The 27,269-nt window shown below is 35.5% G+C and overlaps 1 protein-coding gene across 2 annotated transcripts in view; it reads left to right on the forward strand.

Annotated features, from left to right (window-relative positions):
* Positions 1–206: 206 nt before the first annotated feature.
* LOC121733644 (serine proteinase stubble-like) overlaps positions 207–27,269 on the forward strand; it is a 140,020-nt gene continuing 112,957 nt past the window's right edge. For both annotated transcript variants that reach the window (XM_042123959.1, XM_042123960.1), the window contains exons 1-2: positions 207–289; positions 24,654–24,729. In XM_042123959.1, coding sequence (XP_041979893.1) covers positions 24,708–24,729 — 22 coding nt within the window. In that variant the 5' untranslated portion in view covers positions 207–289; positions 24,654–24,707. The remainder of the gene's footprint in view (positions 290–24,653; positions 24,730–27,269) is intronic.

Below are 27,269 nucleotides of genomic sequence, written 5' to 3' on the forward strand. Positions count from 1 at the left end.
TATACAGATTTACTATAAAAAGTGAACAGATAAAAACATCAAAAGACGTCAAGGAATTAAAATGTTGAATTACGTTTCCTTTTCCATCTAAATGCTAATCATTAAGCACTAAAAGCCTTTCTAAAAGCGCAAAACAAAATCGATAATTTCAGAGATTTTTTTGCGCGTTTCGCGGTGCGCCTCGCCGCGCGCGCAGTTTCCGTCGCGACGCCGGGAGGTACGCACGTACGCGCATGTGTTAGTGACATGGTTCTGTGCATTCGGATTCCGTTACTGTAACATCACACACGTAAGTAGCTAAGAAGTCTTTGCAAAACATTGAGAATTAAAAAAAATGTGTGTCAAAAAATAAAAAAAAACGGCTGTCAAAATTAAAAAAAAATTGTGTCAAACGAAATGTCAGCATGAAATCAGGAGATTGCCGAAAAATGAAGTCACGCGAACTCTTGTTAATTAATAGCGGATGATATCGTGCACGTATTTAAATTATTTAGAAATCTCGTTGTTCTCATGAAAAAATGCACGAAATCGCCGAAGCGTCGCGCTCTCGCCGGTACACTCAATATTATTTAATTTGAAAATGGAATGCCATTATTTTGCCGAATGTTTTTTTTTTGGTAATTATGGCAACGGTAAAATTACGTTACTTTATGCCAATGTGCTAAAATTAGAGGCTACTGTTAGAAAAAGTGTAATTTTGTTACTTGATAAAATATGAAGTTGGTTTATTCTTACTGTTATTATTTGGAAGCCTTCTTTAGGTGGCATTAGGTAATGAGACCTTAACTAAAGAAAGTAATCATTAATTTTAAAACCTGGAATCTTCCTTCTCGCAACATATTTCAGATGTAGCATTATATTTTCTAAAGAACCAAGATTTTTGTTGACGTCGACTAGACTTTGAAAATTCTGGACCGATTTTCACGAAATTTTGCACAGATTATGAGTGGAGCACAGAGAAGCATTTATTATAGCCTATTTCCGCTACCGCCAAGATTCCCGTGGGACACTACTCACTCGGGTGGTGTAGTGGGCATAACCTTACAATATTAGAACTTTATTGATCTTATAACCTTAACTGGAACTTTTAGCTACCTACTTTAAACTTTACATTAACTATGTATTTATGTAAACAAGTGTGCCAAAAGATGAATATTAATTAGTGGAAACATTGGAACATAGTTTGTTGATAAGTATATGTTATTATAGCCCGTATACTGCTGTATCTAATTTGAATCCTAGGAAAAATTCTAAATATTTAGGAAAAGAAGATAAGCTAAATATTAGAAAACTTCATCTTTACCTGGTAGTAATAATACATTTTTCTGAGATGTAAACTATCGTATGTCCTTTCGGGCGATATTAAAATTTTATCAAAATCACTTTAGCAGTTTTCCCGTAAAGAATAACAGTGAGACAGAAAGACAGTGCGTCTGTCTTTGTGTAGTATTATTTACAATGTTAATAATTAATATGGGTTTAAGTGGACAATAGCGTATCTTTCTAATCTAAATTTATAAGACGATGTTTCACGAAAACATAGATAAAATGTTGCAATAAAGTCTATGGTATCTTGAAAATTTTATTACTTCCTCAAAAGGATGAAATCTATATTATATAAAAATAAAAAAATATCCACAGCCGAACATATAACCTCCTCGTTTTTTGGAAGTCGGTTAATAAAACTGAAAGGTGACTGACTAACTGATTGGCATAGTGACCTATCAACGCACAGCCCAAACCACTGGACGGATCGGGCTGAAGTTTGGCATGCAGGTAGATGTTATGACGTAGGCATCCGCTAAGAAAGGATTTTAATAAATTCCAACCCCAAGGGGTTCAAATAGGTGATGAAAGTTTGTATATAATAATACCTCTTAACGCGAGTGAAGTATAAGTCTGTCTTAATTTTGAACTCAGATTAAGCATAAAAAACAATAAATTAATGAGTTAAGTAGGTCATAAATTGAAAAGATAACATCTTATTGACATTATTTTAATGATCACTTTATGTCATTTCGCCGAACAAACATATCGGTAATTACTTTTAACATGTTATTTAAAAAGTAACGGCATTTAAATAATTCTTGAAAAAGTCATTTCAGTTGTCATTATTATTCAAAATTACCTAATAAGAATTATTTGAGAACTGTTATTAATACCGTACTTTTTGAAGCTTGTGTCTTCTTCTTCTTTAAAGTCGTCGCTTTTGCAACATTCTGCCAGTATCCAGTATTGAAAAGATAATATAGGTGTCACTTAGACACTGGATGAGTAGACAATATAACATGCCCTTAGTGAGATATGGTTCGATCATCTGAGATGTAACAGTCAGCCAAAAAACTTTTGTATTCTTAACATTTTAAACTTTCGCGTTGCATTTTTAATTAAAACTTATTAATCGGGACTTAACGTAGAGAAAAAGTATGTTTTTTAAGAGTTTGGCAAATAATATGGGGCTTATGTCAAAATTTTGAATTAATTACATTTAAGTAATTAATGTTTCACTCTGAGTGCGGCAGTAAGTCGCGTTAAGTCCCGATTACTTTTAATTTTGTATTCTTGTCTCCATGTGGACATGGACTTAACTTGTGGAACTTAAGCGAATTCCGATTAGGAGTTGCTATAAGAACGTCTCTTCTCTCAGAAAGGCTCATCAAATCGATCAACTGACATAACGATTTGGTTAATTGTCTGTTAACTTTTTAACTTCTTCAACCATAGGGGGTATTGCTGCAATGTTTTCATGCTGGAGGCAGCACCAAGACAGGCAGTAAACAAAAGGTTTTGTTTGACGTTTGACAACGTTTCTGTCAATTTTTTGATACGACGTGAGCAACTTTGGACGTGGGAGAGCCATGCTTTGGCACGAATGGGCCGGCTCGACCGGAGAAATACCACGGGCTCACAGAAAACCGGCGTGAAACAGCGCTTGCGCTGTGTTTCGCCGAGTGAGTGAGTTTACCGGAGGCCCAATCCCCTCCCCTATTCCCTTCCCTCCCCTATTTCCTTCCCTTCCCTACCCTCCCCTATTATTCTATTCCCTCTTAAAAGGCCGGCAACGCACCTGCAGCTCTTCTGATGCTGCGAGTGTCCTTGGGCGACGGAAGTTGCTTTCCATCAGGTGACCCGTTTGCCCCCTTATTTCATTAAGAAAACATGTCACATTTCGGTCGGATTAATTGCTATATGAGCTAGTAGCGCCCTCCATTCCAACCTTTGGGTAATATTTTAAAAGAGGCAATTCGCAGAAATTAATATAGGCTGGTATCCTAAAATCATCAGTCATCAGTATGTCGAGACCGAAATTAATTTTTAACGAAGTTCATCTTCAAACATGCTCGGTCCGCACACAATGGCGCGGCGGTCCGGATGTGGACCGCGGTCCGCCATTTGGTCACCTGATATAGTCAATGACGCGTCCATTGGCTCGGTTGTACTTGAACTCGGCCTAAGCGTCATTCGCGTCAACTACTCACTGTATTCTTAGCGCGAGTATACCCTGTATGTGGAGCGATATCTACCGCTCATGCAAAATGCATCCGACGGGCGGAATAGCGGAGATAACTTCCGTGCAGCTGGGGTGACCATGGTTGTCGGATTTTTGGGAACTGTCCTGCAAAAAAAATTTTGGTTAAAATGTGTCATGTCATATGTTAACGAGTTTTTATCGTAAGACTTATTATTAATATAATTAATAAATATAATATAACATTACATATTTTGTAAAACCAATCAGGTTAGTCTCAAAAGTTACAATATTTCGATTTTGAGTTTACAAGGTGATTTATTTTTAATTTTAAGCCAAAAAATAACATGAAAAATAAGTATTTAAGATTTACAGGTTACAAACTTCTCAGGATTACTAGATTGAAAGCATTCTCAATTATTTATGTACTTAATTTATATTTTTTTTATTCAAAAGTTCTAATATCACAAAATATTATATTGTTATAATAATAAAAACCAAATATCTGTGAAATATATGAACAGACCAATATGTTTCTTTTCTTAAACTTTATCCCACAACATCATGCCGTGTGGTGACCGCCTTCACTGTGTTAGTGGCGCGCAGTGAGAGTTAATGTGCACTGGAACAATCAAACTGATTTCGGACTAAATGTTCTAGATTTGTAACTAGATTATTAGACTAGATCAGAAAAAGAATACAAAATTTTCAAATAATTTTTTTACAAAAAAAAAAACTACAGCTTTATCTAAAATAGTGTATAAATCTTTAAGTACATAATATTACAAATTAAGATGACTAAATATTCAATAGGTACTACTGAAAATGACAAAACAAGAGAAAACAACGGTTGCTTTTGCAGTATAAAATGTATTAGGCACTTAATAATAAAATGATGAACTTAATAAGTATCTATTTATAGTTAAAATGTTTTAAGGCGACACCAGCGGTCATTGACCTTTTTCATAGGCGTACCGAGGGGGGGGGGGGCAGCTGCCCCCCCCTGGATCATGTTGACGTTCCTACTAAGTATATTATCTAGTACTTTTATCTTAAAAAAATAAAAATTAAGAACGAATTTTTGCCATTTGTTTGCAATAAGTACAATATTTTTACAACTAAAAATTATAACTGTTATAAAGACACAGACTATTATAGTTTGATCAAAAACCCTCTTGGTAACTCTATAACTCTAAGAATGATAACTATTTAATATTTATGAGTTCGAAGTGATATACTTCATACTTTGTTTACATCGAGTATCCAAAATAGGAAACGCCCTTAAACTAGAAACATCTGTCACTTCATTGTCATTCGCAGTTTGTATAGAAAACGATGAAATATGACAAGTTTTTTGACAGGGGGTCAATAACCGCTACGGACAGAATTCAGCGATTTGAGAATAGTTCTTAAGCAATAATAAATAAAGTTATCCTAAATAATTACATCTTAGTAACTTTATTATAACTTTCGTATACAATTAATACACAAGTGCTAAAATTTGCAATTTTATCGGGCAAAAAACTAGTACTTAATTATAACATAGTACTAACTAGTACTTAAATATAACATTACGTTTGTTACCTCATATATTACACCAGCGTTACCGTAAATGCATAAATTATAAATTTACCGTTCAGTTATAATTATAACCGTTTTTAGCGAAATTACCATCTCTGTTGTTTGTGCTGCGAATTTTATAAAATAATAAGTTTTAGATCCCACGAAATGTATATTTAAACGTTAATATGGTTGGAATTTAGTTTAAAAAGTTTTTTGAAATAATTATAATGAAATCGTTGAAAAATATAGTCATGTCATTTTAAATAACAAATTATGACTGTTAAAGCCTTTATCCAATTTGCTTATACTAAAATTATTATTTACCAACTAATAATAATAATATAATATGTATGGACGCTTCACACCACGTCAGTCTGGCCCCGTGCTATTAAATACCTACCAGAAGAACTTGTGTTACAGGTACCGGACTGCGGAAATATATTTAATTTTTTTATATTTATACTATATACATATTATATTTAAGATTTTTATTATATCATACACATAATTATTTAATACACATCCAGACCCGGGTACATTGAAAACTTTTTGTTCCGTCAGCGGGGCTCGAACCCGCGACCCTCGGCTTGAGCTGCCACACCTCTATATTAGCTTCATATGCCACACACTCAACCAATTAAGCCACAGGGGTCGTCAAACTATTTCAGTAATTGTAAATTGTATCTCATAAATAATTAATTGAAGCGTAATAGCCACAGAAAATGTGTGGTAATAGCTTTGATTAGTTATGCGTTTTCGTACAAAAACGTAATTTTTGACAGTTCTTCTTTACCAGCAGCGCCCATTGACATATTCATTTAAAGCCTTGGTGCACTATATATTATGTTCAAATTGTAATTTTCCATCTTTTTAGCAAAAGATGGCTCCGTGCGAGTTTCTTACGCCGGTTCTTCTCGCCGGGTTAGTTCCCGAACCGGTGGTAGGCACCTTGGTATCGACGTTCAGAAATATTTTTGTAAAAAAATTACTCTGAATAAAAAATATTTTAATTTTGATTTTGATTTTATGCCCACGGCGTTCTGTGTTCAAAGACCCTAACGTCTGTTAGTCAGTGTTTGAGACACGGGTAGCAGACCAAATTACTCGAATGAGTGTCCAAACACACTAGGCCGAAGTTACGCGGCGGAAATTCCGCATAATTACGCGGTACGCCTGCAATTTTAAATTACCGATGACACACTATTCCGTCGCGTTCCGTCCGTAAATCGTATGCGTTTGACATTGCGGACGTAATCATGCGGAATTTCTGCCGCGTAACTTCGGCTTAGTGTGTTTAGACCACAGTTTAGACACTGAGACCTCGCAATGCGTTAAATGCGTTATGCGACGCAGCGAAAAACCACGCAAAGAAAACCCCCACCACAACGATTTCTTTATCGCTTCATTATAGAATCGTCGATTGAAATGTATGAAAATGACATGTCATGAGTCGATAGTCGACTTCATCGATATTTATAAATGCGAAAGTGTGTCTGTCTGTCTGTTACCTTTTCACGCCCAAACCGCTGAACCGATTTTGCTGAAATTCGGTATGGAGATACTTTGAGTCCCGGGAAAGGACATAGGATAGGTACTTTTTTTCCCGGAAAAATGTACGGTTCCCGCGCTATAAACTAATTTTGGCGCAACGGAGTTGCGGGCGTCATCTAGTGTTATAATAAGTCGAACGCTTTTTTGTAACTTCGATTCTATAAAGAAGAGAAAAAGAAACCTTGTTGGCTCGGGAGTCGGGACTTTATATTTATTCTATATGTTTATTCTGTAGTTAAAATTCGAATCTCAGTGCCCTGTAAATGATCAAATTGTTGGTTAAATTTTACGTGTTTGTCAAACAATTTGATATTTTGCGCTTTGTTTGAAGCTTTTGTTAAACAATCTGCGATGAAAACGTGAATTTCATCAAATAAAGGGTGGTACGAACCTTTGTGGCATATCTAGCCGCCGGCCATCTTGTTTTTTTCCGAGCACGATAAAAGTGGTATATTAGGGTAGAGGGCACTTATACAAAGAAATGATACGTAATATCACAATAGACATAACGACCAGTAGTTCGACTGCAAAGAGACGGACTGGTTTCAATATCTGTCAAATTCGTCGGGTTTCACTAGGATTATGAACGGAATGTGCCTCGCGCTGGCTGATATAATTTATTTTTAAGTATTTAAAATAAATATTTCAAAATTGGATTCTGACAATTTTAATCGCATGTGCCAAAACACAAACAACAATGCGACCAAAAAGGAACACGTCTAGCGAATATGTCATAGTTTTAAATTCGTAGGTAACAAGTTAACAACCCTAGCGACGATTTTCGTCATAATACGAGTACGTCAAATTTAAAAATTTCAACATCAGTTCTAAGTCGGCATACTCTATAATTCTGTCTACTCTGATAATATGGTATCCTAAGGTGTCACGTTTCCGAGATATTTGGAAGTAAAGATCGCCATTTGTGTCCTTTGGACTCATATGGCGATCTTTACTTCTTCAAATCTTCAAATATCTCGGAAATGTGATACTTTAGGAAATATGATAACGATACCATGTTATTTAACATTTTTTGTTTCTATAAGTGTCCTCTATCCAAATTTACCATTTTTATCGTGCTCGGAAAAAATCAAAATGGCCGGCGGCTAGATATGCCAGGCTCCATACAAAAATGTTCGAACCCCTTTGATCGTTTACGGGCGCTATAAGCAGCATTGCGTCTTGCTGTGTAAGCCGACCCTAAGTATGGTAACTATTTAGTAATCTGTGATATAGCTTACAGTCATAACTTTCCACATTGATGTTATTGTCTATTGTAATGATCGCCATCATTAGCCCGATTTCGATGTCAGTCGGTCATGCTTTCCGACATGACATGCGACATGTGCTTTTTGTGACAACTAATGATAACTAAAAACTGATACGATAGTGAAACCGGACAATAGTTTCACTGAACAATTTATAGATTAAATGACGTGATGTTGAGAGTTAGCTTTTTTATTTCTTTGTAGTGCGAGTTTGTTTCTCTGCGTCTTTTTGACAATTGAAGACTTGAAATTGAAGACAGAAGAAAAAATGAAGACCGCTGCTCTAACCCGAGCAGCGGTCTTCATTTTTTTTGGTATGAAAACAATTCAGAAAGGGGTTTAAACATTTTTGTATGGAGCCTGGCATATCTAGGCCGCCGCCATCTTGATTTTTTTTTCAAAATTTCCGAGATATTTTACTTCTAAGTATCTCGGAAACGTGACACTTTAGGATACCATGTTGCATAACATTTTTTGTTTGTATAAGTGTCCTCTATACAAATATATCACTTTTATCGTGCTCGGAAATTTTGCAAAAAAAACCAAGATGGCGGCGGCCTAGATATGCCACAAAGGTTCGTACCCCTTTCTGAACTAAGTACTTAAATCAAATGAACTAACGTAGTAACGTGTATAAGCAATGAATAATAAAAACAATTATAAAGTCATCAATGAAGTAATAAATTGAAGCGGTGCGTTAAATGAAATCAATAAATACGGCTACTTATTTATTACATTCGATATTAGTATTTATTACATAAGATTACCGAGCGCATTGTTTACCTAGTATGGTATAAGCCAAGTTGGGATTAAAATATATTGTAAGTGGAATGCGGTTATTACAAAATCTATGGCTTTATAAAATACTAATGAATAATTAAATATTTCGATCAATTGCGTCAGGATTATATATTATTTTTAAGTGTATGCGTATAACCTTTAACACACAACGTCTAAGCACTATGCGGCCAACAGTTTGATATTTGAATTTTATTAATTCAGGAATCATGTTAGGGAAAAGCGTGATTTTAATGTATGTGTACGTGTTACATGTGATAATTTTGATGTAAATTCGTTCCAATTATTAATAACTTCACATAATATGTTTTTATTATATTTAAAACTATGATATGTTGGTCGCGGCATAGCAACAGCGTTAGGTATTAGGTAATATACGGCTAACTGTCACCGCGGTCCGCTGAGCGGCGCTGACCGTGTCGAGACCATACTTCATGTCCGGAAAAAGTAATTAATAAACACACCCTACTTTATCGGGATTATGGATAGAGGAAACATTGTGCATTTTAATTTTTATGTCCGCGAGAATGCAAAATTTATGGACACCCTAAGGAATAGTTGTCCGGAGAAAAGCAAAATTGTGGTTACAATGAGTTCAATGTGATTTTACACTAATACCTAACTAATACTTTGATTAAATTATTCTAATCTATTAATACATTCTGGATCGTATCGAACAGCAAAATCGTATTCTCATAGACGTGAAACAATAAATTATTATTGTCAAAGAGTTTTTGGAGTTTTGCATTTGACATTGACAGGCTTGACTTTTATTTTTTACAGATTAGATCCAAATTGCATTGAAGATGTATTGTTATTGGATTCAACGACATTAGGGAACTCGGCCATCCCCTGAGCAAACGACCTTGACCATACATTTGCCGCGTAGCCGAAATCGCACAAAATCCTATTTTTTTTACTTATCTTTCAAAAATGTCCTAAATTGTCCTTAAAAAAAATTCAAACGTCCAGTAGGTAGTTCATGAAATTGTCGATCTATTGGCGTGTGTTTCAAATAACCGAAATTTGTAAATACTAGGGAGATACTGAATGTATGCTTGAATTTAAATAAATTAGTATTACATACTTTGGAAGCTGCTTATATCATGAGTATAAAAAACAAAAATTGGAAATTAATAACTATGAAAGGAACGTTCATATACTGAATATTATTGCTGTATTTTTAATATAATTTTGTAGCTTTCAAATGATGAGTTAATAAGGCTCTAAAAACAGTAAATTACGGCATCTCCGTAGGGGGAGCGCCTTAATGTACAATGTAATGCAAATAAATTTTCATAGTCGTCAAAAATGTTAAGTGTCCGAATAATTTCAAATACATGGTTACCATACCATAAATATAGAAGTCTATATACTATAAAAACAGTTTTTGCGACTCCAATTCGCAAACAAGCTTATCTGGTATCATAAAGACTAAAATGTTTTTGATAAGTAAAAGCATATTTTAACACCACTTCATTTTATAGCATGTTTATATTGCTTTGTGGCTTTGAAAAGAACCCTCTAATCTACCTCTAATCGTCAAAAAGCTTGTTCTTTTCGCTATTTTAATGAATCGTTTCGGCTTTAACTTATAGCTGTTATAAATGTCTATTTAATGGGTTTTAGTGTTATCGAAATAAGATGTTAATTTATGCATAATTTAATAGGCCAAATAAATAATTACCATACAGACTGATTTAAATAAATAAATCATAAAATGTCTAGCATAATTTGCACAGTGATGTACCTTTTTCGTCTTTTGAGGTTATTTATGGGTTTATAATATGTCGCTTGTCGGTTAAACGAGATGTTATTTGTCTGATGGGAAGCGATGACCGTCGCAAATAAACCAAAGGAGTTACATGTGTCATATAGGATTTACTAAATTGGCACATCTTTTTCGAGGATTGAGAAACTCGAGATGGTAGTAGAAATTCTGCTAATTTATATTATAATTTTATTATTTAAAAATGTATCCCTTGGCCACGGCATCACGCCCGAACGGCTGGACCGATTTCACTAATTCTTTTTTTGATGTGTTTGTTATTATTATTAGGAGGATCTTGAATGACAAAAAAAAATGCGCGGAAAATTAGAATATTTAAGAATTCTTATTTCTAATCTAACATTAGCGCTCTGCTCGATATGTATAAACTTTTTTAATGTAACATAGAATTGACAGAATGCATTTTTTGTGCCACGGGATGGCGATGGAAGTTGCAATGGTGCCATACATGACAAAACAACGTTTGCCGGGACAGCTACTTATATTATATAAAATAACAGAATTTAGGTTAATGTCATGTCAGTCCACTGTCAAAATGGCACCAAACAATCCCGAGGTGGGATTATTCATGCTCGTTTTTAAAAGCTTTTATGCTTCTTTATGCTATATTATTACTATACTATATAGACAGAAAATATTTTGTACGGCCAAAAACTATAAAAATAGTCTCTAAAATATTATGTCCATGCTTATGTCTCAGACCGCCGTACTCAGAGACATTTAATTACGATTAACCTTCAATTTAATGGAGAGTTTGACAGATAATGTTTGGGGCTTATGTCAAAATTTTGAATTAATTACAATTGTTCCACTCTGAGTGCGGCGGTCAGACATTTTTGGCGACTGAAAGCATCATTAGCACTTTTCTCATCGGTTTTCTTGACTGTGTTATTCCAGACAAGTTTCCGAACAATCGAATAACTTGCTCGCTGATCCTGCGATGGTCAGATAAATTTCTTTATCCGGGAGTCGAACCCGCGCTACCGGTTTAGATTCAAACCGAAGCTGTAATTATCGCATAGATTTTATAGTTTGATTACACGGCGTATAATCGATGTGAATAAAGGCCCCTGTACACCGGGAGAACGATCCGCAGACTTTTTTATCAGGGCGAGCGAAGCGAACCCTAGTATAACCCACAACCTGAACATTTTGTGGTACACTTTACGGAAGAACTATCACGTCTATTGATTTGTGTTTTGACAAAGTAATTTTTATTTATAGGTATGTAGATGTGTTATCATCAGTCAGTCAGACGACGCGAGCCCTCACAAAGCTCGTCTTTTAGCTAGTATAAAATTAGGCGGCAATCGAGCAAACGTTTCACCTGATGGAAAGCAACTACCGTCACTCATGGACACTCGCAATATCAGAAAAGCTGCAGGTACACATATGTACAATTTATTTGTGTGTATTATTTTTTTATGAAATAAGGGGGCAAACGAGCTAACGGGTCACGTGATGGAAAGCAACTTCCGTCGCCCATGGACACTCGCAGCATCAGAAGAGCTGCAGGTGCGTTGCCGGCCTTTTAAGAGGGAATAGGTAAGGGGAGGGTAGGGAAGGAAAGGGAATAGGGTAGGGTAGGGAAGGGAATAGGGTAGGGGATTGGGCCTCCGGTAAACTCACTCACTCGGCGAAACACAGCGCAAGCGCTGTATCACGCCGGTTTTCTGTGAGAACGTGGTATTTCTCCGGTCGAGCCGGCCCATTCGCGCCGAAGCATGGCTCTCCCACGTAGAGTGTATTCAGAAGATTTATATGTTTGATCGGGATTGGGAGCTTTAGGTTTAAAGCACAGATTCTAAATAGTTACTACGTAACCTAAAGTCCGAATTTAGTAGAAAAGGCATGATAGGAGAAGAGAAAAAGCCAGTTTAAATATAAATAGCGAAAATCTTATTCAGAATAGCTGAGTGAGGCAATTAATATGTTAATTATAGCATTCAATTGCGGCTCTTTGTTTTATGTTCGAAAATGTAAAATTAATTGTTTATTTAAATAAATTGTTAGTAGTATTTATTTTCGATAAAATGCTTTTCTGAATGTTTTTGTCAATTTACATAGTGATTAATACCTCGATCGTGGGAATCTAATAGATTTTCAATTGATTTGGGACAGCCGGGTGCCGCTTGGGAATTGATGAGTTATTACAATGTCGTTGGTTTTAACTACAGCACTCCAAAATTAATAATGCGCATGAATGACCGTAAATAATGACCGTGCTACAAATCTACAGGAATATCACGACGAACTTTTATTTGACAATTTTTTTTTAAATTTTTTATATGACTAATACATGACGTATCTTCAATGCAATGCAATTAGAAAATGCAATATCATCTTCCGTCGCTCTGGATTCTGGAGGTACGACCGATGCCGAAAAAATTTGAAAACGTCTATGCGCATTATCACTTTGGGAGCATGGGCGTACCGAGGGGGGGGCATCATGTTGACGTTCCTACTAAGTATATTATCTAGTACTTTTATCTATAAAAATTAAAAATTAAGAACGAATTTTTGCCATTTGTTTGCAATACAATATTTTTACAACTAAAAATTATAAATTTTTTATTCTTTATAAACACATAGCTTATGAAAAATCTGATTTGCCCCCCCCTGGCCCAGAACCTGGGTGATTTGCCCCCCCCTGGCACCAGAACCTGGGTACGCCCATGTTTGGGAGCACTGTACTTTTAACTAACATTTGATGTTTACATCAAACGATAAAGTTTTAATTAAAACAAAATATAAATGTGATTATACTGTGCACTGTGCAGTGTGCAAATAGGCAACAAAGGTTACCTATATATTTCATCGTGGCGCATAAACTACTGATCCGGTTTTAGTTATGAGATGTGAATTGATTCGTAATGAGAATGACCAATGACATGTCATGAAAAGGTGGATGAATATTAACTACCTTTTGCTCGCAACTTCGCTCTTTTTCCCTTGAAATAGTGTATGATTTTTTAAATTTACCTACTCGACGGGTGAAATTTTGAAAATTCTTTTCCTAGTGGACGTCTTTACCATAAGAAGTGTACTGCTCTTAAGGTTTCGCCTGTGCATTGATCAATGCAGTTGAAAAGCTTCTTCTGCTAAAAAAAATAATGTTAAAAACAATTAATAAAGGACAAAACTGAAAAACAGTTCCTTGACATGTTCAGAAGTTATACAGGGTGTAAAGAAAGTGATAACTGATAATGCTTTAGCGTGTGTATAATATGTGTCCCTTATATTGCGATTACTGTGAAAGTATCAGAGCTGAAAACCCATTTTTTTGTGATTTTTAAGGTCAAGCGCGCTAGCGTCATGACTTTGCCCATACAAAAGATAAAAAAGTTACTCGTTCAGCGCTTCACAGTCAACTCTATACAGGGGAGTCAACTCTATACCCTTAAGTGTTATCACTTAGTTTTGTTACACTCTGTATTATAACTTACCATAAGGTGATTTAAGGCGAGGATAAACCCTAATTTGTTATTCCGTGACTCCCGGTTTACCTAGTTCCAATATAATAACGAAGTGTTAAAAATATGAGATATAAAGCACAATATTTAAAATACCTTAAACCATAAACATTTTAATAAAACGTAATACTTTAGCTGTAATTAATTTACAAACTCACCTCCGAAAAAACTCTATTTCATCGAAATATAAGTATTAACTAGGATAATTATACATTTTATTTGAATAAATTGTTAGTAAATCTATATTAAAACTTCTTTAACCGAACAATTTTGTTTCTTAATATTTATTTCCAAAGATATTTAAAAAAAACATGAAAAATAGAGAAGATCCGCCAGAGTTGTTACAGTTTTATGTTAAGCTAAAATGAATCTTATTGCGATACGTTTACGCTTGGTCTTTGGTTGTGTGCAAGGTTATCGTTTTTGATTGAGATTAATCCCCGCCTTAAATCTATCACTATAAGTATTTGATGATTTTTTAATTACTCTCAATTTTTCGAATCCGAATTCGATGCGTAAAAACTCCTTTTGGTACACAAATTTACATATAAATGAATAAAATGTTAATTAATTATAATAAATCTTGCTAACAGTATTCTTGCCAAAAGTTCAACAGCTTCTATTGAACAATGACCTCAGTTTAAATAGAACCTTGCCATGTATGCCGCAATTATCATACATGAATGCATGAGTGGAGGAACTGGGTACCTAAGAATTTGAAAACTGTATTTTTTTTTCATAAATTTAGGCTTTAGGCGTAGGAAAAGCAATCAATCAAAAAATGTGGATTCTATGTGTTGCTAATATAATTCCTCTTAATTGCTAGATGTTGCCAGCGACTTCTTGCACAGTTTTTTTGCGCGGTAACCGTGCATTTATCGGGGATGTAAACTATCTTATGCGGTATGCCCTTGCCCACCGTAGAATAAAGCAAAGCAATCTACAAGCGGCAGCCGGCTGCCGCATAACAATCGAAATTGTGTCTACGATTCCCACGATGGAGGTGTTAAAATAGGTTTGGCGGGTTGAGGGTAAGGAGAAACAACAAGCAGACATACAGTCACACTTTCGCATTTAACTAGTTATCCAGTAAAGTTAGAAAACACCTAAATAGTTAAGAGGTTTACGCTCAAAGTATTATTTTTAATGCACCTAGATTACAAACAATAGACGTAGTAACTAGTATTTTGTGTTGTTTGAAAACGAAGTAAGTGAAAGGGCCTAGCCAACAAATTGGTCGGGAGTTGGCTGCGACATAAAGATAAGGTGATCGTATAAACTTTATTGGTATAATGTAATTGAGCGGTTTTTGTCACATGAAGCTTTATTATAATCATTAAGGCAGAGTTTCATCACAATCGACAGATAACAAACCAGACTTTCTCTTTTAATGTTTTTGATGCTATATATTCGAGTAACCGATTATATGGTGTTATTAACGAGGTGTACATTCGAGGACACCTGCGGTGTACACTTTTGAGGCTTATTGCTATGATAATAAGGTATGTGGAACGATCAGTTCATTCCGTACAAGTTGAGTTCATTTTTAAGTACTGGAAAGTCAACAGTGTATGGACAAGATGACCGAAACTCAATACAATCTTAAATACATAAAAAGTGAAATTTTATTATTATGTATTCTGTTGTAGGTTTTAAAATATTATGGATGTTTTACGCAACCGTTATTGGTGCGTGTTGGATTTTTCGTATAGGCACAGAATATATGTTAGTAGTACCAAGTATAGGTCACTTATCACTGAATCACTTTGGGTGTATCCCAATTACGATTTTGTTTAAAGAAATTGATTATTCAGTTTGAATTTTGAGACCATTTATAAAAATATCTGAACGTAATAATTTCTGATGATATCTAATTTATGCATATCAATATATTTTTTCAAGTCATAGTGCTTAAATTGTCATTAATTTCGGCCATCAACCTCAAAATAATTCCTGTATAAAATATCCAGTTATGTGATTTGTCAAAGGCTCTCACGGACTCGACGAAATGTGGTGGGAACACGCATCTAGTATATTATATGTCATTGCTGCAGATTAATAAGGCAACTTATTATTAATATAATATTAAAAAACAAAATAAAACAGATTTAAAAATTCTCTATCTTAAAAACTACTGAACCGATTTTGATGATACTTGCAAATTGCAGTATTCCCTAAGTTAAACCTACAAAAAAGAAAAAACTAAAACTGAGCAGTTCTAGAAATAATACATACTTACATGCGGGTCGAATTACTTAATAACACTTTTTTCGTAGTCGGTTAAAAAATCACACTGTGTATTCGGACGTCTTACTATAATACAATGTTAATAATATTCTATTAAATTGTCGTCCGGTCACGGAACTGGCAACTGCTCGAAATCGGCTGGACCGATTTGTTCAATTTTTTGTGCTTATCCGGTAGGGAAGAGAATCGTCCAATATCTATTTTTATATCGTATTTTGTAAAAAATAATATGGCAAAAAGCCTGGTAAGATAATACCATGCTATAAAACGTTTTATGAGCTGCTACAATATACAAATACAAAATATTTTATTACTTTTTAATATTTCTGCTCCTGACCAGGCTATAAAACTAAACGATGAAGTCGTAAATTAATTTAATTGACATATTCAATTATATATTAAGGACACCAGAATTTAAAATCTGACCTATTTAAAGTTTAGTGGCTCGTCCAAAGATTTTTATGGACCGTTGGATCGGGTGACAAGTCTGCATAAGATGCATCAATTTCCTTTATATTTAAATATCTCCTAGTGTAAAGGCTCCGTTTTGAAACTGGTCTAGCAGGAATTTTGTCGATGAATTGGGTATTGTAAAACATTGGGAACTCTATTTTGACATACTTTGTTATTCACGACTATGTCCAATGTCCATGTCGGTGCCATGTTTTATAAAAATTAGCTAAGTGATTTCTGAGGCTAGTTGATTCAATTCAAAAAAGTTCATGACAACATTTAAAATTTGTTTTTTTCCTCCTGTCTAACACATCAAAATTGAACATTTATGAATGCCATACATTTTCAAATAAGTAATTTACGTCGATTCTTAACGTCATCATGACTCATGAGCACTGACCATGATACTGAGCTATATTTTGAAACATACCCTGTGTTGGGATTATGATGATATATATATACGGAAGTGCCAAAAAGAGACTGACCACCACCGTTAGCGCTAATAAGTGTAATTTGCAGCAATTCCGCTGATTACTCCGTAGTCCGTAGTGTGTATTGTTTGCCGCGTTATTATGTTTCGCGAACTGCAAATTGCGAGTTAAGCCTGTGATCTATGGGCTTTGAAGATGATAATTATCAGACATTTAAAAGAATGTGCTGATAAAAATATCAGCTTTAAATAATTATCAGCGCATCTCATGTGCCTTAGAAAAACTCGCACAAATTTTTGCAGTATCTGAGCAGTTACGTTAGTTTTTTAATACGTCTTAAGGACATTTTTATAGATGACTAGAGTTGCAAACGTAAACAGTAGTAAAAAAATATAAACTGTTTAAAAAAATAATATTATATCGTATTTGAAATCACGTGAGATGGGGGAGAGGCGAGTCTCAAGATTTCTTCTATCAAAAGGTAGTTAAAAAATGCCAGAATCGGTTCACGTAATTTATGAACGCCCCCTTGTTGGCAATTTCACTGCACATCCGCACCCATACGGGCTCGAGAGCAACATTCAACAGGAAAACGATCAGTTGCATAATGCGTTTCACTTTTACATTGTTACTGACCTTACACATGTAAATCAGGGGCGTAAATACTAGCTGACAGACGACTTTCGCGATTTTAACGACTCGTTCGATAAAGCCTGTACGCGAAAATCGTAACTCTCTTACTGCTGTCGGGTAAAAAGACAGATTTTAGTGTTATCTTGTTTAATTTTTAATATTCATCTTTATTCAGTAAAAATTATAAGTTCTGAGTTTAACAGCAATGCATGAAATACAGACTTACTATTTAGCCCGGCCGCATATTGCCGAAATTTTCTGATCCGAAACATTTGAACGTCGGCCGGACCGCCACAACGAAATATCCTTCCGCCGAGTTCGAGCTCACTCGGCTCAGTACAAAATGTAAGAGAGAGCGCGATCCGATTTTCTGATGAGAAACATTTGAACTGCTACCGATCGACGTCATCTGACGTAAAATGTCTGACGCCCGCCGGAAGGCAATTAAAAATGTCTGCCATCCGATAGACGGCATCTGACAACTCATCCGGACCGGACGTCAGATACAAAATATATGAGCAGAGTGCGTTCCGGCGGGCGTCTGACATTATGTGTCAGATAACGTCGATCGGATAAGATACTCTGGTGTTTCATCCCAAGGTTTTTAGGCCCAATGGGCCCAATGACATGAATTTTTAACATTTTTTCATCTGGCGATTGGTCCCACTTTTATGATCCATTGTTTTCTGGCAAGAAATTTTGAAGTAGGGTTGGCACAAAAATAATCAGTTACTACCATAATATTGTTTTGTACATTAAATCTTTTGATCGCGGATCTATTGTTATTCTATTGTTATCACGATCGCCGGTGTCCTTATGGGGGTTAATAGTTTAAAAATAATTATAAAACACTATCACCTTAAAACTTATATTATTATTATTATTAATACCTAAACATACTGCGTCGAATCAAGTTTAAAAAAAATACCTGCTCTTTAATAGGTACTGCGTGAAATTTTAATGGTTGTTTTGCCACAGTAAAATGATTCCATCTTAGTAGTACGATATACTTGGGAAGTGTTTTTTTGTATTCAAATCATAAATAAAATTTGGCCGAGTTATAACCGCTCGCGCCTATCGGCATAAATTGCCATACGAGTAGTACGTGATACAAAATATTTTTCATTTTCAAATTCAAATGTCTTTATTGCCAGAATGTTGTTGATATAAAGGTCTTATTAACTACTCATAGTTCTAAAATTCTGCCATAATAATGGCGCGCAGTTGAATTAAACTTACTACAAAGAATTTTATATACCTATAATTTGCCAATTATAGAAATATATAAGCTTTATATAAATCTAATAATTATAAATAAATTTTAAACCGAAATAACTGTACAATAATAATATAATTAGATTATTTAGAAAATAAGTATATTTGTTATTATTTATGTCATAAGAGATTTTAATTTATTATACAATTAAGTCCATTGAATTATTTTTATTTAAATATCATTCAGTGTGTAATAAATGTTTTCATACAAAGTAGGCTAGCAAAAAAGTTGTAGATTTGAATAAAAACAGAATAGGTAATTCTGTTTTTATTCAAATCTACAACTTTTTTGCTAGCTCTACAGACATAAGCCATAAAAATAATTACTTGGGACCAATCGCCAGATGAAAAAATTATAAAAATTCATATCTGATCATTGGGCCCACTGGGCCCAATCACCAGATATGAATTTTTAACATTTTTTTCATCTGCGATTGGTCCAAGGAATTATTTTTTATGACTTTTGGGCTTATGTCCGTAGGGCTAGCAAAAAAGTTGTAGATTTGAATAAAAACCAAAATAATTGCTTTGTATGAAAGCATTTATTATACACTGAATGAATATATTAAAATCTCTTATGACATAAATAATAACAAAAGTACTTATTTTCTAAATAATCTAATTATATTATTATTGTATAGTTATTTCAGTTTAAAATTTATTTATAATTATTATTTTTATATAAAGCTTATATATTTCTTTAATTGGCAAATTATAGGTAGTATATTTTTTTTGTAAGAGGACGACTAATTAATTAATTAATTTTATATAAGTAAGATTAATTCAATTACGCGCCATTGTTGTGGCAGAATGTTAAAACTATAAGTATTTAATAAAACCTTTATATCAACAACATTCTGGCAATAAAGACATTTGAATTTGAAAATGAAAAATATTTTGTATCACGTAGGTGCTATGGCAACTTTATGCCGATAGGCGCAAGCGGCTATAGCCCGGCTGAATTTTATTTATGATTTGAATAAAAAACTTCCCAAGTCTATCGTTCAACTAAAATAGAATCATTTTACTATGGGAAAACAACCATTAAAATTTCACGCAGTACCTATTAGAGCAGGTATTTTTTAAAAACTTGATTCAACGCAGTGTGTTTAGGTATTATTAATAATAATAATAATATAAGTTTTAAGGTGTTAGATATGTTTTAGTGTTAGATATGTTTCGGATCAGGAATTTCGGACAATGTACGTGGTTGTGCACTTAATTTTGTTATAATTTAATATATTATATTTCCTTAATTTCCTTAATAATTAAATAATAAGTTCTCAAATTACACTCTGGATTTGTGTTGTGTTTGATTTCCACTGTTGAGATGTAGCTCAGTTTGGGAGTTTCTGTTCATCAACCGTTGGATGAACCTTTAACATAATATGGCAATTCACCACTGTCGGAAGAAGACGAAGAATACATATCTTTGACACTTGACAGGTGACAAGTGTTTGCTAGCCGCTCTTAGCCGCTGACCGGGCTTGACGGCTTACGAGAAAATTTTGTTCTGATAATTTTTCCTTGAAAAGGCTTAATCCAGCATAGCTAGCACAAGCACGTAGACAAACGAAAGAAACTAAATTTTGACAGTTTTACCGGAAAAACATTGGAGTAAAAGTTTCTTTCCTATCTCGATATCTCTCGCTTTTGAAAATCTATAAGTCAAGCATGACGATCCGCTTTTGACATTTAGTTTCTTGATTCTGTTTTTATTTTTATTATGGCACTTGGCTATAAAACCATGGCCAGTGTCGAGTAAATGGCGGAAAATTAAAAAAATCGATGTATAGCAACCCTGTCTATAGCCGGAATTATAGTTTTGATCTACAAACTACGAATAATAAAGTTTCTTAGTTTTTATTATTCGTATTTCGTAGATCAAAACTATAATTCTGGCTATAGACAAGGCTGCTACACGTCGATTTTTTGAATTTGCCGCCATTTACTCGACACTGGCCATGGTTTTATAGCCGAGGTGCCATAATTAAAAAAAAAGAACCAAGAAACTAAATGTCAAAAAAAAATAATTGCCGTTGCTTTAATGGTTGCTATGGAAAGAGTTTCTTGTCTTTGTCCACTGAAACTCAAGTCGATGGGTAGTGCCATGCTCGGGAATAAGATATGTAGACATGGGAAAGAAACTGCCATTACTTTCTTCCGAAGAATCGACTGGGAAACCCCGTGCTAGCTACGCAGCTGGAATTTCAAGTTTCTTTCCCTTTTGGTTTTTCAATATAATCGCTGTGAACTTTTTGTGTGGTCGGCCGACCAAAGTGCATCAAAATTCAAGAGTACTTCAGCTACGTTCCGGAGCGGACCACGCGCTACAGAAGACAATCATCTTGCTCCTACAAGATCCAACGGGCTTGCTGCTACTGCAATTGCCTGATGAGCACCCCTGCTGACTATGGAACAGGTTAGTCGGGCATGATACGGATTCCGGAGTGTTTTTTTTTTGAGAACTTTGTATTATCCCGGCAATTTAGCTATTTACACGCTATTGCCTTTCCAGTGCGGCTGGGCTTAATCGGCATAGTCTCTTCTAACAATTATTATATCTGACTTAAATAAATATTAAATAAGTTATTATTTATGTAATTAATTATTATGATTTTGAATATTAAATATTTCCTGTTAATGCGGTGTTGCAATAATTAGTAAAATGAAAAGTCGTATATCCAATACGTGACCTATAATATTATGTTAGATATTTTTTAAATTTACAAAACAATATTATGATTATATCTGATTATTTTTGTGTGTGTTTTTGTGCCTACTTCAAAATTTCTTGCCAGAAAATAATGAATCATAAAAGTGGGACCAATCGCCAGATGATAAAATGTTAAAAATTCATATCTGGTCATTGGGCACACTGGGCCTAAAAACCTTGGGACGAAACACTAGTGTACTCATCCGATCGACGTCATCTGACACATAATGTCAGATGCCTGCCGGATCGCACTCTGCTCATATTATATTTTGTATCTGACGTCCGGTCCGGATAAGTTGTCAGATGCCGTCTATCGGATGGCAGACATTTTTAATTGCGTTCCGGCGGGCGTCTGACATTATGTGTGGAAATTTCGGATGATGTGCGGTGTGGCGGTCCGGCCGACGTTCAAATGTTTCGTATCAGAAATTTCGGATAATGTGCGGCCGGGCTTAAAGTTTGAGTAGTTACTATCTAGATATATAAATGTTACTATTCAAGCAGAGTAGACAGAATTATAGAGTATGCCGACTTAGACATACTCTTTAATTCTGTTTACTCTGCTATTATGACGATTTTCGTCATTATACGTCAAATTTACGCATCATATACGTGGGAGAGCCATGCTTCGGCACGAATGGGCCGGCTCGACCGGAGAAATACCACGTTCTCACAGAAAACCGGCGTGAAACAGCGCTAGCGCTGTGTTTCGCCGAGTGAGTGAGTTTACCGGAGGCCCAATCCCCTACCCTATTCCCTTCCCTACCCTCCCAAATTCCCTTCCCATCCCTACCCTCCCCTATTACCCTATTCCCTCTTAAAAAGCCGGCAACGCACCTGCAGCTCTTCTGATTTAATTAAATTTGACGTATTATGATGAAAATCGTCGCTAGGGTGTAACTTGTTACCTACGAATTCGGAATTTAAAACTATGACATATTCGCTGGACGTGTTCCTCTTTGGTCGTATTGTTGTTTGTGTTTTGGCACATGCGATTAAAATTGTCGAATCCAATTTTGAAATCTTTATTTGAAATATTTAAAAATAAATTATATCAGCCAGCGCGAGGCACATTCCGTACATAATCCTAGTGAAACCCGACGAATTTGACAGATACCTATTGAAACCTGTCCGTTTCTTTGAAGTCGAACTACTGGTAGTTATGTCTATTGTGATTCAAGAATCAATGTCAATATTTAACAAAATGACACTAATCAAGAATCACTACTACACACTAATGCCAATTTGACAAGTAAGCGCGACCCAGAAGTGTTATTTTGCAAGTGACCGAAAACTAACTGGCATTATTTTAGTGACACTTGCGTCTCATCCACTGTCATGATCCTTGTAGAGACTGTAGGTGGTCCTCAACTTTAACAAGGCATAACGAAAGCAAAAGTCACATACAAAAGGATGTAAACTTTGAATGCGATAAAAATATTAATAAGCATCCGTTCAGAGGTGCATTCATAAAGGACTATAATTATATACCTACCGCCCATCGAAAGGTAATGTAACTAGATTGACGCACCCAACTCCGTTGTGCCAAAATTATTTAATCACGCGTGATTCGTGAACCATACATTTGTCCGGGATCAAAACTATAATAATAATAAATTCTTTATTGACATAATCGCTACAACAATCCTATGAAGACTCTGACACCCAAACTAGTAACTATCCTATGTCCTTTCCCGGGACGCAAAGTATCGCCATGCAAAATTGAAGCAAAATCAGTACAGCGGTTTGAGCGCGGCGTGAAGAGGTAACAGACAGACAGACACACTTTTTTTTTTTTTTTATGAAATAAGGGGGCAAACGAGCAAACGGGTCACCTGATGGAAAGCAACTTCCGTCGCCCATGGACACTCACAGCATCAGAAGAGCTGCAGGTGCGTTGCCGGCCTTTTAAGAGGGAAAAGGGTAATAGGGGAGGGTAGGGATGGAAAGGGAAGGGAATAGGGGAGAGTAGGGAAGGGAATAGGGTAGGGGATTGGGCCTCCGGTAAACTCACTCACTCGGCGAAACACAGCGCAAGCGCTGTTTCACGCCGGTTTTCTGTGAGAACGTGGTATTTCTCCGGTCGAGCCGGCCCATTCGTGCCGAAGCATGGCTCTCCCACGTATAAAACTTTCGCATTTATATTATTATTTATTTGTAATGTAAAGTAAGGGTCAATTCAGACCGCAACGTGACGCGTAGATGCATTTCTAAATTAGTATGGATTTGACAGATTCGTAAGACGTCTCAAGCTGACGACAATATCTGTCAAATCCATACAAATTTAGGCCGCGTCGCGTCGCGCCTCGCCTCGGCACGTTGCGGTCTGAATTGACCCTAAGTATGAACGCTGAAATAATCCGTCCAAAATAATGTCGTTCCTCGTAGGTCTGTCAACTGCTTATAAATCAATTTCTTCGATGGTGGGTACATAATATAAATTTACACTTCGTGGAATCATATTTTTTCGACTCAGTTACTCTTGTTCTTATACTTTATAGTTATTTATTGTAGACATAGCATATATTAAAGTAAGGCTGCGAGCACATGGGTTATCTGCGAATCGCTGTAAATAAATTAGAACTAATTAATGCGCACGATCGTGTAACATTCGCCGTGTCGTTATCATAAATCTATGGCAAGTGTTTATTATTGTCTATGGTTTATTGTGGATGGTATTATGGTAAATAACTTTATGTGCTATTCGCTGTGCTAAAATATTAGCATTTTGAGTGGTTACACCGGTTTCAAAATTGCTTGTTTATTTTGCGTATTATACATAGCTTTTGGCAAATTACAAAATAAAAAGGTTGTACATGGCAGTTTTTACAAAATAACTACACATTATTTTAAATTATTTTGTGCTAGTCTGACTGTGTTTTTAACAAATACGTGTAGTAATATTGTGTCAAAATAACTTTGTGTTTTGTATTTCTGTATCTAAAACTGTCCAATGAGGCACAGTTGGTTAAAATATGATATTGTTGCAGGCTGTTGCAGACGCTACAGTGCGGTGATGCGCCGCGAGCGCCAGCGTACGACACATGAATGCCGCCCGCGCACCCGGTGAGTACCCACCTTTATAATTTGCTGGACAGTGTGTTGTACGTTTAAGCCTTTATAATTACACGGTGCTGTCTGTGTCAGTGTCTTTATAATATTTCATTCGCCAGTGTGTGCGCGCCTTTAAATTAACTTTCTCGCCAGTGTATACGCGTCCTTATGTTTATGACCCTTTATCGTGAGTTTGTTCACAATTTAAATAGCATTTAGTTTTCTACGATTGAGTAATCGTGTCTTATATATAAACAATGCTCGGGAGTGTGTAATATGTGCCAGAGAGCAGCTTTTAGCCGCCTATACACTTTAAAAGGTTACCTATAATGAATTATCGGCCTCTCATGTGGGACTTAGGGCTAGTTCACATTGCAACGTGCCATTCAAAAATGAACTTTATTTCATTCATAAGAAGAAACTCATGAAATTGTCAGACTTACCGCTGGTTCTTGGGCTTACACAGTTAAAACACTTTCAAAAAGTAAATTGCAAAAAATCAATAAAGAAATCGATTTAAGACTCTGACCTACCTCTGACAACATAATAAATTGTATGAAGACATTTCAACCTGTATTAAGAGATATCCCAACATATAAATAAAACATTCCTGCCAACTTTCTACAACAGAGCCTTTAGCCAAGATGTTTTCTTTATCGCTTCTTTATAGAATCGCCATGTATGGAATTATTGACATGTTATCAAAATTTATGGAATTGACATAACATGAGTCGAACGTTGAATTTATTTGTTGTTTGTACGCTTATGTCAATTCCATAGGGTTTGATCGGCGATTCTACAAATAAGCGATAAAGAAAACGTCTTGGCTAAGGGCTGTGGTACGGTTGCGAAGTCGTATATTTTTTATACCTTATTATAAGCACTAAACGAAAGCCTATAAGAAAGTTTATAGAGTATAAACAATAAACATTGTTATAATATTATGACTTGGGACTGTGGTTATAGTTTTTCTAAGTAATTAGTAATTAATTAATAATACTACATAGTATAAAACGAAGATTCTTTCCGCTGTCTATCTATGCTAATATTATAAATACGAAAGTGTGTCTGTCTGTTACCTCTTCACGCCCAAACAGCTGAACCGATTTTGATAAAAATTTGGTATGGAGATACTTTGAGTCCCGGGAAAGGACATATTATTATAATCCTTTTTATCCTGAAAATGTACGGTTCTCCGTGATAAACGAATTTTGGCGCAAGAAGGGCGCAGCCGCCCCAAGTTCCAGCCAAGCCCTCCATATAGGTTATTAAATGATAGTCAAAAAGTGTGTGTTTAGGGTAGCAGCCACCCCAAGTTCCGGCTGAAGGACAAGCCCTCCAGGGTCTACGCTCTCTTCTTGATGGTTCGCAGGTTGTATTGGTCCGACATTACTGCTGGTACGTGCGTTTCAGTGCGCGGCAGAAAGTGACGCGAAAAACGCACGTCTATTTTATTCTTGTCTATTTATAAAATAGAATATTACCAATAACGTCTCGCTAAGATAGTTTGGAAATAAATCGAACAATCGATCGGCCGTAATCCGTGAGTGTCCGCCGAATTTCCGATACGACGCTAACTTAGCTAAGCCCCAGGAGTTATAGAAGTCTTTCACCCAATATTCACGATATTAGGAAGCCAGCATAACTTTATAGATTAATAATTTAGGCTCGAATTATAATATTATGCCTCCGCGCGAACGAGCGGTTTGGCCGCAACATCGGGAAATCACAAGCAATATACAGGGTGTAACAATAATAAGTGATAATACTTTAAGATGTGTACGTGTTCCTTGTAGAGAGCTCACTGTGAAAGTAGCAGCCCTGAAAGACCAATTTTTTTTTCACTTTTGTATGGGGAAACTCGTGACGCTCGGGCCCTTGCCCATACAAAAGTGAAAAATTGTTTTCGTCTTTCAGCGCTGCTACTTTCACAGTGAACTCTCTACAAGGAACACGTACACACCCTAAAGTATTATCACTTATTTTTGTTACACACTGTATAATTATTGTATGTTTAGTACATTGAAATGTTACAATTTAAGGACCGAATATTGCATTTATTAGAGGATGTAATTTTAGTCTTGGGACTAAAATGAGAAAGAGGGGTATGATAGAGGATATTTTTTTGTAAAATGTATTAAACAAAGTTAAAGAGCAAAAAGAACATTTTTTTCACTTTTTTGCTTCTAACTTTTTTAATTTTTAATTTAGGGTAAAAAGTAATATAAACTTATTTGTAGGCAAACAATTTGCAACACATGATTTCACAAATATTTTTTAAGACGTATAGTATCCGAGATATCGCCGAAAGGGTGTTGTCATCCCTTTTTTCAAGATGGCGACCAGGGTGGCTACCCCACAAACTTGAGGTTAAGCTTCTATTGACCCCCCAACATAATATTATCCCACAAATATATATATTTTTTACAAACGATACTTATGATCTCGCGGTATAGCGGCCAGACCGCTCGTTCGCGCGGACGCATCTAAATCGAGGTACGTGTTAATCATAAGTTCTTTGGACCGATATTAGTTTATGGCGATAAACAGGA

This window comes from Aricia agestis, chromosome 14, assembly GCF_905147365.1.
Source record: "Aricia agestis chromosome 14, ilAriAges1.1, whole genome shotgun sequence".
NCBI lineage: Eukaryota > Metazoa > Arthropoda > Insecta > Lepidoptera > Lycaenidae > Aricia > Aricia agestis.